The 16080-nt window shown below is 42.1% G+C and overlaps 2 protein-coding genes across 2 annotated transcripts; both read left to right on the forward strand.

Moving 5' to 3' along the window:
* Window positions 1-1564: 1564 nt before the first annotated feature.
* On the forward strand, window positions 1565-6115 carry si:dkey-16n15.6 (organic solute transporter subunit alpha). Its single transcript, XM_014135534.2, has 7 exons — window positions 1565-1901; window positions 3890-4041; window positions 4144-4217; window positions 4348-4503; window positions 4691-4802; window positions 4968-5220; window positions 5375-6115. Exons 1-7 carry the CDS (start codon window positions 1835-1837, stop codon window positions 5797-5799), a joined length of 1239 nt encoding a protein of 412 aa, XP_013991009.1. The 5' UTR covers window positions 1565-1834; the 3' UTR covers window positions 5800-6115.
* Window positions 6116-8247: 2132 nt separating this feature from the next.
* LOC106566827 (histone-lysine N-methyltransferase SUV39H1) lies at window positions 8248-13645 on the forward strand. The gene is made up of 6 exons (XM_014135277.2): window positions 8248-8324; window positions 8964-9109; window positions 9901-10563; window positions 10776-10922; window positions 11306-11435; window positions 12477-13645. The coding sequence occupies exons 1-6, from the start codon at window positions 8306-8308 to the stop codon at window positions 12608-12610; spliced, it is 1239 nt and encodes a 412-aa protein (XP_013990752.1). The 5' UTR covers window positions 8248-8305; the 3' UTR covers window positions 12611-13645.
* Window positions 13646-16080: the final 2435 nt, after the last annotated feature.

Raw genomic sequence — 16080 nt, forward strand, 5'->3', positions numbered from 1 at the left:
GGACATTCCTGCAGTCAAGATTGCCAATTACATTCAACTTGAGACATCTGTGGCATTGTGTGACAAAACTGCACATTTTAGAGTGGCCATTTATTGTCCCCAGCACAAGGTGCACCTGTGTAATGATCATGCTGTTTAATCAGCTTCTTGATATGCCACACCTGTCAACTAGATGGATTATTTTGGCAAAGGAGAAATGCTCACTAACAGGAATGTAAATAAATTTGTGCACAAAATTTGAGAGAAATAAGCATTTTTTGCATATGGAACATTTCTGGGATATTTTATTTCGGCTCATGAAACATGGGACCAACACTTTAGATGTTGCGTTTATATTTTTGTTCAGTGGAGTTAATCTTAACCACTAAGAAGAGTATCATGCTTATTACAAGTGTTGTGTACAAAGACAATTGTATATAATTTGTCTTAATCCTTAAGAGTCTATGTGTCAATCTAATTAACATAATACAACAATTCCCATCAAAATCCGTCAGTTTTAAGGTAGAGATATCTGTATGGGCTTTTTTGCATGGGCTGCATCTCAATCCACCGCATCTGCCGATGTCGGCCTTCCGTATCTGCGGTGGAAAGTGGTAGAGCTACAGCACTGTTTGTCAGACCAGGAGACATTGAAAATGGATCTTCTCACGAAAACGTAGTGTCCGAACGGTTTGGCCGACTAACTAATATGACCACTATATGGAAAGATGAGACTCACGAACACGATGGTGTACTCCATTTTGCTCTACGACCCCCACAAGCCCCATGGGACTGGTCTAAAATCAGTACCGCCGATGTGCCAATGTCTGTCTGTAGCATCCGAACCGTTTGGGCTACAAACTAATAATACCCACAGGAGGTTTGTGGAACCTTCATTGAGGAGAGCGGGCTCAGTTGAATGGTATCAAATGCATCAAACAAATGGTTTCCAGGTGTTTGATGCCATTCCATTTGCTACGTTCCGACCATTATTATGAGCTGTTCTTCCCTCAGCAGCCTCTGCTGATATGACCCCATATTGGAAAGGGGAGACTTGTGAACACGGTGGTATTTCTGTTTTGCTCTACAACCCCCACAACAATGACAGGACTCGACTGAAGGTAACACCAATTTAAAAAAATTATGGAACTATGGAGGTAGTTTTATACCAACAAAAAAAGGGGTTAAATATGTGTCCAAAAAAGTAAAATATTTCCTGAGCGTTCTTATACTGTATCTCCTAGAGACACTCATTCCTTATGATTTTTTATCCTTTTTTTTTTACTGTGTTTTTCCATTTATGAATGTGTTATTCAATGCATTTCTATGGGCTATACTAGTAAAGCCCAAATTCAATATTTTATCAAATAATTTTAAACAATTGTTTTGATACCTACAGGGGTCCTAGAATTCCAAATCAAATAGCTAAATGATACATGGTATGACAACTTTAAAACAATTTGTTACGTTAGTTTCACAACCCAGCTTGTTTAGAGCCCCCTCATAATTGGTTCAGAGACAACACAAGTTGACACATTCCAGAGTGGACTTAGCTCCCCATCTGTTGGCTTACCTGTGTTTAGTCAATCATTAAACACTGCTATCAGGAAAGCATCGTTCAGACGACAGGACACCATCTCAACACGGAACTGACAAGACACTCGCCAAGTGTCTGTCCTTTGAGAATAGAAAAACAAAGTCTCGTCCTTTATTACATCAGTCTTTCTATACGAGGTCAGTTAGTTCAAAAGTAATTGTCCCTCCCTAAATTTGAGATCTACTCTAAATTCTGTCCTATTCATAATACGTCTAGGGTTTGTGGTGTTTGTTAGTGGGAACTGTGCTCTCTGAGAGGATGAGGAGAGGAGTTAACTGCAGCTGGTTAGGAGCAGAGATCCCGCTGTCCTGGGAGTTCTTCAGCGGTAAGACCAGCATTTATGCATTCACATGAACTGTATGGGCTATGTTTTTGACTTGCCAGAGATTTTACAGTCATTGGATCTGATACATATCAAGTTCTGTGTGATAAAGGTCCGTGTTTGAAGACACCAACATTTTCTTTCTATGCCAAAAACGGCACAATGCATTTTCAATACTTTGACTATGTGCAATATTGGTGTTTGCCGTCTTAGATTCTGAGTGATGCTAACTGAGCCATTCTCTGCTACACCAACCCTGCTAATGTATTGGGGCATTTCCGCCTGAGACTTACCTCACACCAGTGTGTCACCAGTGTTTATGATAATGTTAGCTCTAGTGTTGTCTTCTGGGAACTACAGTGAGGGAAAAAAGTATTTGATCCCCTGCTGATTTTGTACATTTGCCCACTGACAAAGAAATGATCAGTCTATCATTTTAATGGTAGGTTTATTTGAACAGTGAGAGACAGAATAACAACAAAAAAATCCAGAAAAACGCATGTCAAAAATGTTATAAATTGATTTGCATTTTAATGAGGGAAATAAGTATTTGACCCCCTCTCAATTAGAAAGATTTCTGGCTCCCAGGTGTCTTTTATACAGGTAACGAGCTGAGATTAGGAGCACACTCTTAAAGGGTGTGCTCCTAATCTTCAGTTTGTTACCTGTATAAAAGACACCTGTCCACAGAAGCAATCAATCAATCAGATTCCAAACTCTCCACCATGGCCAAGACCAAAGAGCTCGCCAAGGATGTCAGGGACAAGATTGTAGACCTACACAAGGCTGGAATGGGCTACAAGACCATCGCCAAGCAGCTTGGTGAGATTATTCGCAAATGGAAGAAACACAAAAGAACTGTCAATCTCCCTCGGCCTGGGGCTCCATGCAAGATCTCACCTCGTGGAGTTGCAATGATCATGAGAACGGTGAGGAATCAGCCCAGAACTACACGGGAGGATCTTGTCAATGATCTCAAGGCAGCTGGGACCATAGTCACCAAGAAAACTATTGGTAACACACTACACCGTGAAGGACTGAAATCCTGCAGCGCCCGCAAGGTCCCCCTGCTCAAGAAAGCACATATACATGCCCGTCTGAAGTTTGCCAATGAACATCTGAATGACTCAGAGGACAACTGGTGAAAGTGTTGTGGTCAGATGAGACCAAAATGGAGCTCTTTGGCATCAACTCAACTCACTGTGTTTGGAGGAGGAGGAATGCTGCCTATGACCCCAAGAATACCATCCCCACTGTCAAACATGGAGGTGGAAACATTATTCTTTGGGGGTGTTTTTCTGCTAAGAGGACAGGACAACTTCACCGCATCAAAGGGACGATGGACGGGGCCATGTACCGTCAAATCTTGGGTGAGAACCTCCTTCCCTCAGCCAGGGCATTGAAAATGGGTCGTGGATGGGTATTCCAGCATGACAATGACCCAAAACACATGGCCAAGGCAACAAAGGAGTGGCTCAAGAAGAAGCACATTAAGGTCCTAGAGTGGCCTAGCCAGTCTCCAGACCTTAATCCCATAGAATATTTGTGGAGGGAGCTGAAGGTTCGAGTTGCCAAACGTCAGCCTCGAAACCTTAATGACTTGGAGAAGATCTGCAAAGAGGAGTGGGACAAAATTCCTTCTGAGATGTGTGCAAACCTGGTGGCCAACTACAAGAAACGTCTGACCTCTGTGATTGCCAACAAGGGTTTTACCACCAAGTACTAAGTCATGTTTTGCAGAGGGGTCAAATTCTTATTTCCCTCATTAAAATGCAAATCATTTTATAACATTTTTTACATGCGTTTTTCTGGATTTTTTTGTTGTTATTCTGTCTCTCAATGTTCAAATAAACCTACCATTAAAATTATAGACTGATCATTTCTTTGTCAGTGGGCAAACGTACAAAATCAGTAGGGGATCAAATACTTTTTTCCCTCACTGTATATGATTTGTCCCACCACAAGTCCTTGTGTTGTGCGTTTGTACCCAGTGATCAAGGATGAGCTATGGCTGTTTCTCATTCCTGCTGGGTTCGCTGTGATCATGCTGGCCCTGTTCCTAGAAGAGGTGGGCTTCTTCCTGCGTCACGTGCCCTACTCCAGACGCCGGCGCCTCTACCTGTGGATACTGGGCATGTACCCGGTAAAGGGACCTCTCATTTTTGCCACACATTTCAATTGTTTCGGATAGGTATTTGTACATTTTGTCATTGTTGCCTAACTACACTCATTCTCTTTCGGTCAGGTCTTTGGCTTAACCTCAATCATTGCGCTGTACGTTCCTCGCTCCTCCTCACTATGTAGCTTCATAGCTTCTCTGTAAGTATCGAGTACAACCTCTTTCTGACCATCACTTTGTTTTGTGTACTAATTTAAATTGTTCACATCATTCTGGGCTAAAACATCCATCAGTAAAACTATCTCTCCATTTGTCGCTCTCGCTCTGTAGGTACCACTCCATTACTTTGCTAAAGTTTATGGGGCTCATCACAGACTTCTTTGGGGGTAAGGCCCGCATGCTGGAGATCTTAGCTGGAGAGCAGGTGTCTCCGGATCCGTTCCCATGTTGCTGCTGCTGCTGCCTCCCTATGATAGCCATCAACAGGTACTTTATAACTGGGTGTCCTCCTCAGTGTGCGAATCCATATCCTGATAATGATAGATTCATAAGATATGGCCACATCGCAATAATGATAAATGCACAAAATATCACCATAATCTCCCATGTTGCGATAATGATAAATGCACATATATTGCCGTAATCACCCTGCCCTCTACCTCACCCTCCATAGGACCAGCCTGGGATGGATGATGGCTGCTGTGCTGCAACTGTCTGTGGTCAGAACCATCCTGTTCTTTGTCACTCTGGTCCTCTGGACAGATGAGCAGTATGATTATGGAGATGTGAGTGGATTGCATATATCGCAAGACATATTTGCATTGTAATCAATTTATTTTTGTCCTTAATTTAAGCAAATGAGTCCCTGGTTAATAAGTCAATTAGTTCATTATATATATATAAATATATATCTTCTTTTTTTTTTACCATATCCATGCAATTTTTCACAGGTGGATTATGCCAATCCCAATATGTACATGAATGTCATCATAGGCGTGTCTACCTTCTTGTCCTTCTATGGCCACCTGCTGTTTTACAAGGCCACCAAAAAGGCCTTGCCTGGCTATGGGCTGAGGGCCAAATTTGTCTGTATCATTGTAGTGTTGGTGCTGTGTGGCCTTCAGAGTGGAATCCTGGAGACCATGGGGGCCCTGGAGGTGGTGCCCTGCACCCCTCCCTTCTCTGTCCTCATGCGTTCCCAGCGTAAGTGCACTGTGATGGAAGTCCTCCCCCATACATCTCCCTCTCAACATCATCTCCATGTCAATATTGTAACAGTGGAGATAAATGTTTATTATGAAATTATCAATGTGACATTGGTGGTAACTTTTTCTATTTTATTATCTTCCTCTCTCAGTAATTTACCACTACTCTGTGATTGTGGAGATGTTCTGCATATGCCTCTTTGCCCGCCACACTTTCCGTAAAGTGGAGCCTAGTCTAGAGGAGGGCTTTGGGCTGGAGGAGAGGCCCCCGAGAGGCATGCTGATGGAGAAGGCGGTTCAGACTGAAGACGTGGTGCCACTCAGGGAGAACCCCTGGCCTTGCTGGGGCGGCGCCAGAGTCTCCAATCCCGACTGTAGTAGTGACAGCAATGAGGACAGCCTCTGTAAAGTCGAACACGCCCCTTTGGATTGCTTCCCTTTCCCTCTTCAACCAAGACGTCAAGAGACGGTGAGGCCAGAAAACGTAACTGATGAAAGTGGCACTTTGGAGTTGCCCAAACTGACTGTCACTGCTGACATCAATGTTGTAGAGTCTAGAAATGTTACTGTTGTATGACAATATGGAATGTACTGTCCTGGAATCTCCTGGTGGGAAGACAACATAGGGGTCACCTCCAGAAAATGGAAGAAACACACCACACCGCTTGAGGTACTACCTTAACCAGTTTGTTCCTTTTTGCGTATATTGACTGAGACTCTGGCTCTATCCATTCTATCTATTCCTTAGCTGAATGAAGTTGGTAGCTACTGGTGTGATAGGCTGTGATTTTTTTATTTTTTTTCCTACCCAGATTTTTTTCCTACTTTTTATACTCTACATTTTGTTTTGCAATGTTATCTCAAAAAGCCAATAAACTCATTTTTAAAACGCCTATTGCATATTTATTAATCGGTCTCTGCGTCTCTAATGCCGTCTCTCAAAACGTACAAAAAATCTTTGGAGTTTGATATGAATTTGATTTCCTTCATGGGTTAATGTAATGTTCAATTCAAAGTAAGCACTAATATAATCTGTTCTCATAACTGCCCCATGGGGCAGATGATATTGGCTCCCTATGAGCTTCTCACACCACATACATAGTAGGCCTCTGACCTAGCCTTCCCTCTGAAGTGCCTTGATACCAAAGATACTTTTGTGTGGTATGTGGACACACCTTCAAATTAGTGGATTCGGCTATTTCAGCCACACCAGTTGCTGACAGGTGTATAAAATCGAGCACACAGCCATGCAATTAACATAGACAAACATTGGCAGTAGAATGGCCTTACTGAAGAGCTCAGTAACTTTCAATATGGCACCGTCATAGGATGCTACTTTTCCAACAAGTCAGTTCCTCAAATTTCGGCCCAGCTAGAGCTGCCCCAGTCAACTGTAAGTGCTGTTATTGTGAAGTGGAAACGTCTAGGAGCAACTACGGCACAGCCGCGAAGTGGTAGGCCACACAAGCTCACAGAACTGGACCGCCAAGTGCTGAAGTGCATATCGCGTAAAAATCGTCTGTTTTCAGTTGCAACACTCACTACAGAGTTCCAAACTGCCTCTGGAAGCAACGTCAGCACAATAACTGTTGGGAGCTTCATGAAATCGGTTTCCATGGCCGAGCAGCTGCATACAAGCCTAAGATCCCCATGCTCAATGCCAAGCGTCGGCTGGAGTGGTGTAAAGCTAGCCGCCATTTGACTCTGGAGCACTAGCGGTTCTGGGGGGGGGGCTTGCAGTGCCCCTGTGACAATAATTTTGGAACCCCTTGTGGCCCCCCTAAATGTGGAGTATGAAATAATTTTTACATACATTTTTGCTATCGTTCTTTTTTTACATCTGTTATTAGACAGTGGCAACAATGATGATTATGAACATGGTCTTTTGCCTGCTAATGCCTGCAATGCAGTGAAGAAAACAACATGACAATAACGTCTAATGTAACTGGCCCCTCTAACAGTACAACTGGCCCCAGCTTGGCCCCCCCAGTTGATGGTCTAGAACCGCCACTGCTCTGGAGCAGTGGAAACGCATTCTCTGGAGTGATGAATCACGCTTCACCATCTGGCAGTCCGTCGGACGAATCTGGGTTTGGCGGATTCCAGGAGAACTCTACCTGCCCCAATGCATAGTGCCAACTGTAAAGTTTGGAATAATGGTCTGGGGCTGTTTTTCATGGTTCGAGCTTGGCCCCTTAGTTCCATTGAATGGAAATCTTAACGCTCCAGTATACAATGACATTGTAGCTGATTTTGCGCTTCCAACTTTGTTGCAACAGTTTGGGGAAGGCCCTTTCCTGTTTCAGCATGACAATGCCCCCATGCACAAAGTGAGTTCCATGCATAAATTATTTGTCGGGATCAGTGTGGAAGAACTTGACTGGCCTGCACAGAGCCCTGACCTCAACAGCATTTGGGATGAATTGGAACGCCAAATGCGAGCCAGGCCTAATCGCCCAACATCAGTGCCCGAGCTCATTAATTCTTTTGTGGCTGAATGGAAGCAAGTCCCCGCAGCAATGTTCCAGCATCTTAGTGGAAAGCCTTCCCAGAAGAGTGGAGGCTGTTATAGCAGCAAAGGGGGGGACCAACTCCATATTAATGCCCATGATTTTGGAATGAGATGTTCGACGTGCAGGTGTCCACATACTTTTGGCCATGTAGTGTACTGTAGGTCTCATATTGTAAAATATAATGTCAAACAAATATGAAGTAGTTTACGCTGGCTACTGTAACTCCCCCAGGCATGTAGTAAGAGCCACGTTTTGAAACAATGTGTCTACTGTGACCTTTTAGTGATACACATTTTTCCAATGGTTTAATTAATAAATAAGAATATCCATTCCCCACCAATATTATCTGAATATTAGAGTGAGAATATGCATATTCTTCTCTTTCCATACCTTGCTGACCTTGCAAAAGAATTACATCCTTACAAAGCTTCGCTTGCAGCAACAGTTATTTCTGCTCCAATAGAAATACCGCTAGAATGTGCTCCATCCAATCAACAGCATGAAACCGCTGCTTCCTCGAAAGTCTTTCCCCCAATCGAAGGATTGTTCCATTTTGGCGGTGCGGAAAACATGGCGGAAGATTTGAACGGTAAGGAGGGTGGGAAGTTAATACGTGTATATTTGCTGTGTTTTGAGGTTATTGTGGCTGTTTGAACTGATCAAATGTTACACTTAATTCTGTGACCTTTAATACACGCTTGTCATGGAATATTTAGCATTGATAAAGCAATAACAATGACATTGAGTAGGCAGCTCTATCTGCGCACTTCGATTGTGTGGTCTTTAAAAAAATAAATTGTAGCGGCTAACGTTTTGATTAAAAGCTAAACGAATGCATACGGATATCGAATAACTAGTAACTAAACTAGCCAAAGAAAGGATCGCAAGCTGCATGGCAATATAAAGCGTAAATTCGAGGAAAATCGGCCCGGTTTTCAGACAGCCATAGCTACTTGCAAACAACGGATAACTTCATAACGCGCCAAAACACAGACCTCGTTGAGTAGCTAGTTAGCTAGAAATGTCTGGCAGTGTCTGCAAGCTGTCTTGCAATCATTTCACAGAACCCGTTAGCCTGCACAATTCCAAATTACAACAAATAACAATATGTTCAAGCTGAATATATTTAATTGTCTCGTTCATTTGTTGCCTTCTAAACCTAACGTAGTTGGCAGCTATTAGCTAACGTAGCTAGCTAAACATGGTGGCTACAATTACACCATTGCAGGTTGCAGCGTATCCTGCAAGCTGTCTTTGGACGATCTGCAGGCTGTCTGCCGCCAGGAAAGGCTTCACTGTAAAGAACTACAGGTGAACAAGCATAACATCGATGACTATGAGGTTGAGTACCTCTGTGACTACAAGAAGTCTAAGGTGAGTGAATTAATTCACAATGGGACTATGAAGGCTGGGACAAGTGCTCGGTAGAGTTATCTCGAGCATTGCAACTGTCAGTTGGTGTGGCTCCTTTAACTTTTGGTTTCATATGGATACTGAGAAAGAGTCAGCAGTTACAGCACGCAATGACTACATCAAGCTTATAACTCGACAAATTGTGATGCATTTGCAGTTTGTTTTGGTTTCAGATTATTTTGTACTCAATAGAAATGAAGAGTAAATAATGTAGTGCCATTTTGGAGTCACTTTTATTGTAAATAAGAATATAATGTTTTTGAACAATGTGGATGCTAACATGATTACAGGCAATCCTGAATGAATTGTGAATAATGAGTGAGAAAGTTAGAGGCACAAAGGTCATACCCCCAAGACATGCTAACCTCTCACAATTACCAATAACAGGAGAGGTTAGCATCTTTGGGGGGGTGTAAGATATTTATCCCTTTAACTTTCTCACTTATTATTAATGATTCATTCATTAATGTAGAACTGTTTTGAAACATTCTATTCATATTTACAATAAAATTGGCTCCAAAATGACACTACATTATTTACCATTCATTTCTATTAAAGCTGACAGTCTGCACTTTAACCTCATAGTCATTGTATCATTTAAAATCCAAAGTGCTGGCGTACAGAGCCAAAACAACAAAATGTGTCACTGTCCCAATACTTTTGGACCTCACTGTAAAATGTACCACGTTCAATATAATTATTTTGTGGCTTAATACGCAATCCAAGTCATGTGTCCTCTTGTCATCTATCAGGAGCAGGAGTTGTACCTGGTCAAATGGAAGGGCTTCCCTGAGTCGGCCAATTCTTGGGAGCCCCGCAAAAATCTCAAGTGCAGGAAACTGATGACTCAGTTCCATGAGGACATGGAACGTGAGCTGAGGCGGCAAAAGAGACGGACCACCTGTCCCAAGCGGCTGGACAAGGACGTAGCCTGGATCCTGGTGCAGAAAGCCAAACTCCGCCAGAGGCTCCAGCACTGGGAGGCCGACCTGAACAAGACGCGCAACCACCCAGGCCGCATCTTTGTCCTGAACGAGGTGGACCTGGACGGCCCTCCCAGGGACTTCACCTACATCAACACCTATAAGGTGGGCGAGGGCATCGTGCTCAATGAGATGGCCGTTGGCTGTGAGTGTAAGGACTGCTTCAGTGATCCGGTCGGAGGCTGCTGCCCCGGGGCCTCCCTCCACCGCCTGGCCTACACTGACAAGGGCCAGGTGCGAGTGCGGGCCGGGGAGCCCATCTACGAGTGTAACACCCGCTGCAGCTGCGGTTCTGACTGCCCCAACCGAGTGGTCCAGAAGGGCATTCCATTCGACCTGTGCATCTTCAAGACTGGGAACGGCCGAGGCTGGGGCGTGCGCGCACTACAGCACATCAAAAAGAACACCTTTGTCATGGAGTATGTTGGAGAGGTAAGTAGTATAAAGTATTGGCCAATACTTTAGGTAAAATGTATTGGCCTATGTCAACTGCATTTACCAGAATTAGCTATTCTGTCATGAAAATGTATAAATTGGATTGGAGTAATGGACAAAGAACATTAGACAAACGTTGTGCTAGTGCTGTGTTTCTATTACGAGTGTTTGAACAGTTTCTGAAGTGGTGTGTGCGTCTGTTTGTCAAGATCATCACATCGGACGAGGCGGAGAAGAGAGGACACCTGTACGACCGGCAGGGCGCCACCTACCTGTTTGACCTGGACTACGTGGAGGACGTTTATACAGTGGATGCTGCTCACCATGGCAACATCTCCCACTTTGTCAACCACAGTGTGAGTGGCACATTATCATATATGTTCTCCTTTTAAAACCTGAGGCATACCTGCAGAGTAGCCAAAGCACCATGTCGTACCTTTTTGGTAGTAGTATATTTTGGTATTCTAGGTGCAAGTGAAAGCAGTCGCATCGTAGACACAGCCGAATGGATGAATGTTATAGTATTGCATTGTAATATGCTTCCTCAAACAGCATGAAGTGCAGCAAATTTGTCAATATTATAGAGCATTCTTTCTCAAAGTTGTATGAAAATCTGAATAGAATTGTGTTTATGAATGTATTATAAGCAGTAGGCTATTCTGAAATAAAGCATTAATTGCTGAAATGTGATTTGACCATAAAGTATTGACCTTTAAGTTGTCTCTTCTCTGTTTTGCAGTGCAACCCCAACCTGCAAGTATACAATGTGTTTATAGACAACCTGGATGAGAGGCTCCCGAGGATAGCTTTATTTTCAACACGCCCCATCAGAGCAGGAGAAGAGCTCACTTTTGACTACAAGATGCAAAGTAAGTGTGAAGTTTCACTGCCTGACATGTAGGGCTGTGACGACACTAGTATCAAGATATTTTTTACATTTCAAAAATGAAAACACAAGGCTAACTAATCGCTTTGCTCCTTTAAAAACCTGCTATATGTAAAATATATATAGTGTGTTATAACTTAGAAAATAAATACATGTGACTGTGGATGACAACATAATGATGTTTCCAACACTAGGGCTGTTTTCCTAAAGAAGGTAAATCTGCTTCGTGTTTTGTTTACGTGCCACGATACTAACGAGTATTGCGATTCTGGTTTCGTCCCGGCTCTACTAGCTTGACCCAACATGACAGTTTACACATTAAAGGTAGATAATACAGCTACTGTTACTAATATCAACTGAAAGCAACAAGTCACTTGGTTTTCCAACAGTTGATCACCATGTGGGTGACTCTTTCGAGCAGCAAGCCCACAGCACGATAGGTAGTGGATTTATCAACATCCAATACAGCATCGGCTGGAAGCTATCGTGAGCCTCTATTGGTAATCGTGCCGCAATATCGCTGGAGATTTGCATAGAGTTCGGCTTTCTCCATTTTTCTGCATCGCTCTCTTCGCTTTGCACATTTCACCTGGCTCATTGAAAATGAATAGGCTCTGTCATTTTGTCATCACCCATCACTGCTAGTGGGCATTGCAGGTAACTTGCTAGCTACTTTCACTAACTGTAAAAGTGGGAGTGGGCACCAAATGTGTCATATTACCTAAACTCAGTCCTTTCAGGGCTAGGTAGGAGAGTGCAGCTGGGAAAACCCAACTTTGTTTTTGTACTACAGTAACACATTAATTACATTGAGTTATACAATTTCAATGAACACTGGACATTTCAACATGAAACTTTGTTTAGCTTTTCACTCTTGAGTGTGTTTGATGCTTAGGCAAAATTATTTTCATATTTGGCTTGTTAAGCAGTTTGACAATTATGTGGTGCAGGTGAGCTAACCATAACGCATATATCTCAGATGTGCTGTCTTGGCTGAATTTGACTCTTGACATTGTCATTGCAGTTGATCCAGTCGATGCGGAGAGCACGAGGATGGACTCAAATTTCAGTTTAGCGGGACTCCCAAGCTCTCCCAAAAAGCGGATTCGGGTGGAATGCCGGTGTGGATCTGACACATGTCGGAAGTATCTCTTCTGATATGGATTGTAAACGGAACAGCAAAGCTTGAACAGACACTGTGTAATATTTGGGGGAATTATGAAAATTGTACGGCTTTATTTGTATTTGTCAATTTTTTTTTATTTTTTTTTTACTTTCATTAACTTTTAAGCCACATTGGTGCATGTTGGGTGATATCAAAAGTGATATGACGCATTTTTGTAATATTATTATTTTTTACTTCATTTTAAATGTCGCCAAATGTATCTAGTATGTTGGTAAACTATTTTAGTAAAACAATGGCCAATATGACCCAGCTTAAACATACATTTTACACAAATCTGGATTTTAGAATTTCTTCAGAGCTTACATATCTGTAGTGCACTTGTCAGTCTGTACATTTTGTCAGTGTTTGAGAATTCAAAATCTCAACCTATAAATTCAGTGGAACATAGTCATTGCAAATTCTATGGTGCCCAGTCATTTTCGCTAGCAGTTCGTCCTGTCTCAAGTTTATTGAGCTTCAAGCCTTGTTGGTGTAAAGAAACATTATAACGTGTAAAAGGTGTACTTTTATACTGATATGCTTTCAATGACTGTTGAGAAAATGACTAAGTTGCAATTCTTCCCCACTTCTTGTAGATAGTGCTGTATGTTGTCCTGAAAAAATGTTTAGGAATTTTGTGTACCTCCAAACTGTCCCAGTGCTTTTTTTGTTTTTGAATTGGCCTACTTTTTCTTAAATGTGAATGAATCCCCTCTGACACTCCCATTTTGTTGTCCTTCAATTGGTTGTTTGTGAGCTGCAGTATAATTTCACAACAAGCCACACCATGAAACGGCTCTCCATGGTTTAACCTATTTTTGTGTGAATCAGATGAGAAATGTCCTTTGTGTGGAAGTCAATATTATTGTTCATGTAGTAATGTGATGGCCAAACAAAGCTGTTCCTTTTTATTTTTTCCTTAGTCATTTATATTTAACTTTCTTTTATTCACGTTCATTTTTATCAATGCAAATCTTTTTTAAGGTTACAGCCAGCAAAAAACATTGTAAATAAAAGTTTTAATCTGATTTATTCTTCTGGACAATATTTTGAGTGATGCAGCACTAAAAGTGTAATGTAAATGTAGCTGAATCAAAATGTAAAGTTTAAAATTAATTTGAGTACAACCTCAATACCACTAGATGGTGCAACTGCATTCCTATGACTTCACATCAAATCCCCCAATAATATGGTGCTGCTGTAGCTACAGTGAGTGTACAAAACCTTTAAGAACAACTTCCTAATCTGGAGTCCCCCTCTTGTCCTCAGAACAGCCTCAATTTGTCAGGGTATGGACTCCAAAAGGTGTCGAAAGCATTCCACAGGGATGCTTCCCACAGTTGTGTCAAGTTGGCTGGATGTCCTTTGGGTGGTGGACTATTCTTGATACGCATGGGAAACTATTGAGTGTGAAACCTAGCAGCGTTACAGTTCTTGACACAAACCGGTGTGCCTGGCACCTACTACCATACCCTGTTCAAATGTACTTAAATATTTTGTGTTGCCCATTCACCCTCTTAAGTGCCCCCCCCATCCATTTCTCAATTGTCTCATGGCTTAAATTCTCCTTTAACCTGTATGTTCCCCTTCATCTACAGTGATTGAAGTGGATTTAACAAGTGACTAAATCAATAAGGGATAGCTTTCACCTGGTCAGAATGTAGATATTTTAGGTTTTTAAACTCATCAAGCAATGGTGTTCTCATTAAAAAAAAATGTATACTTTCCTTTTATAATTGTCCTGACATTAAGTATTAGCACTAGCTCAAACGGCAAAAATATGACATGTCTCTGGGTCGACAGTAATTTTGTTCTATCAACATTTAGACATCAACATCAACATTTAGACAGCAATACCTGTATCTTCCATCCCAGTCTTTCAGTAAAGAGTAGTGCTTGTCCCTCTATGTATGTCTCACACACAACACACTCCTCCCTCTCTGTCCCTCCACTGCCTGTTCTCACCTCCCACTCTATCAGATGAATTCACCAGGCCACAGCTCTCTCCGCTCTTGGCTCAAGGATATGTACTGGAGCTCTTTTTAGTCAAGGCTGTATAGGCAGTAACTGGCATTAGTGAGCACAGCACAGGGCCTTTTCCCTTCCCCTCTCAACGTCAATGCAATGGCACCAATACACACCATTTCTATTGACACGTCAAGGGTCAGGAGGCTGCTCCCTATTAGCTATCATGGACTATCATATCTCAGTCTTCAGAATCTTCTGGTCAAGCAGTTGCCTCTGGTTAGCATTAGCTTTACTTTGGAATTCAGATGTCTGCAGCAGCACCAGAGCCTGGGGCAGCAGGACACCCATGGGGGGCTGCGTTAGGCTAGGTGTCTGCTGGGTGAGAGGGCATGACTGGGACCCTTATTGAATTGGCTGGATTTATGGAGGATCAGAGATGGAAATGGAGAATCAACCAAAGCACCCAGATTGCCCCTGTCTGGAACAGGCATGTGTGAGAACAGGGATTTGATTTTATGAATGGACTGACTAGAGAGTTGTTTTCAGGTTGCTCATCAACAATGATGAGCAACCTGTATGAGGATGAGGTTATATGACAAATATGAATTCTCTAAAGAACCATTAGAAATATCTAGATTTGTTCAATACTTTGGTCATATTGAATAAAATATATACATTATTTGAACCTTTATTTAACTAGGGAAGTCAGTTAAGAACAAATTCTTATTTACAATGATGGCCTACCCCGGCCAAACCCGGACGACGCTGGGCCAATTGTGTGCCGCCCTATGGGACTCCCAGATGTGATGCAGCCTGGATTCAAATCAGGGACTGCAGTGACTCCTCTTGCACTGAGATGCAGTGCCTTAGACCGCTGTGCCACTATGTACAGGTATGTCTATTTAATTTCAAGCATGTGGGATAGCATTAGTTGTAAATTAATTTGAGGGGAAGCTTCCCAAGTTTGATGCCAAAAGTTGGTATAAAGGAAAGATAACATCAAAAGTTGAAACATAGCTTATCATAATATTACGGATCTGCGAACTGATCATGAGCTTCTTTCTACCCACAAGTGCTGATCATCTAAAAGGCAGATTAAATGACAAAATGTATGCTAATCTGGGGTTTTGTAAACTCTTGACAACTTGGTGACCTTAAATATGGATAACAAGGCATGGAAAAGGAATACCGTATCTTTACTACCTTTACAATGGTCTCTTGTAACCCTGTGAACTCATACTCTTTCTGTTGCGTGTGCTAAAAACCATTATGAGTGCAATACACAAAATACATGTTAGCATTAATATCACAGGTGAGGAGCAACATACTCTAGCAGAGAATAGTTTCAAAGGAAATTTATTTTTCATTACAAAAACCAACAACAAAAATCCTAAATGGCGCGAGACATGCTTAACAGCTCAACCATTTTCTTTTTAAATAATACAAGAAAGAAATGGAAATCACACACTCTGACTTGCTGCTTCCATAATATTTA

The sequence above is a fragment of the Salmo salar genome, chromosome ssa13, assembly GCF_905237065.1.
Source record: "Salmo salar chromosome ssa13, Ssal_v3.1, whole genome shotgun sequence".
Lineage (NCBI taxonomy): Eukaryota > Metazoa > Chordata > Actinopteri > Salmoniformes > Salmonidae > Salmo > Salmo salar.

Bases quoted from the DNA above. Each gene is read 5' to 3' on its own strand.
- si:dkey-16n15.6 (XM_014135534.2), top strand. From the start codon at position 1,835: ATGAGGAGAGGAGTTAACTGCAGCTGGTTAGGAGCAGAGATCCCGCTG. The intron at 4,504-4,690 runs GTACTTTATAAC...CACCCTCCATAG, and splicing joins CCTATGATAGCCATCAACAG to GACCAGCCTGGGATGGATGA. The intron at 5,221-5,374 runs GTAAGTGCACTG...TTCCTCTCTCAG, and splicing joins TGTCCTCATGCGTTCCCAGC to TAATTTACCACTACTCTGTG.
- LOC106566827 (XM_014135277.2), top strand. The intron at 10,564-10,775 runs GTAAGTAGTATA...CTGTTTGTCAAG, and splicing joins TCATGGAGTATGTTGGAGAG to ATCATCACATCGGACGAGGC. The intron at 10,923-11,305 runs GTGAGTGGCACA...TCTGTTTTGCAG, and splicing joins CCCACTTTGTCAACCACAGT to TGCAACCCCAACCTGCAAGT.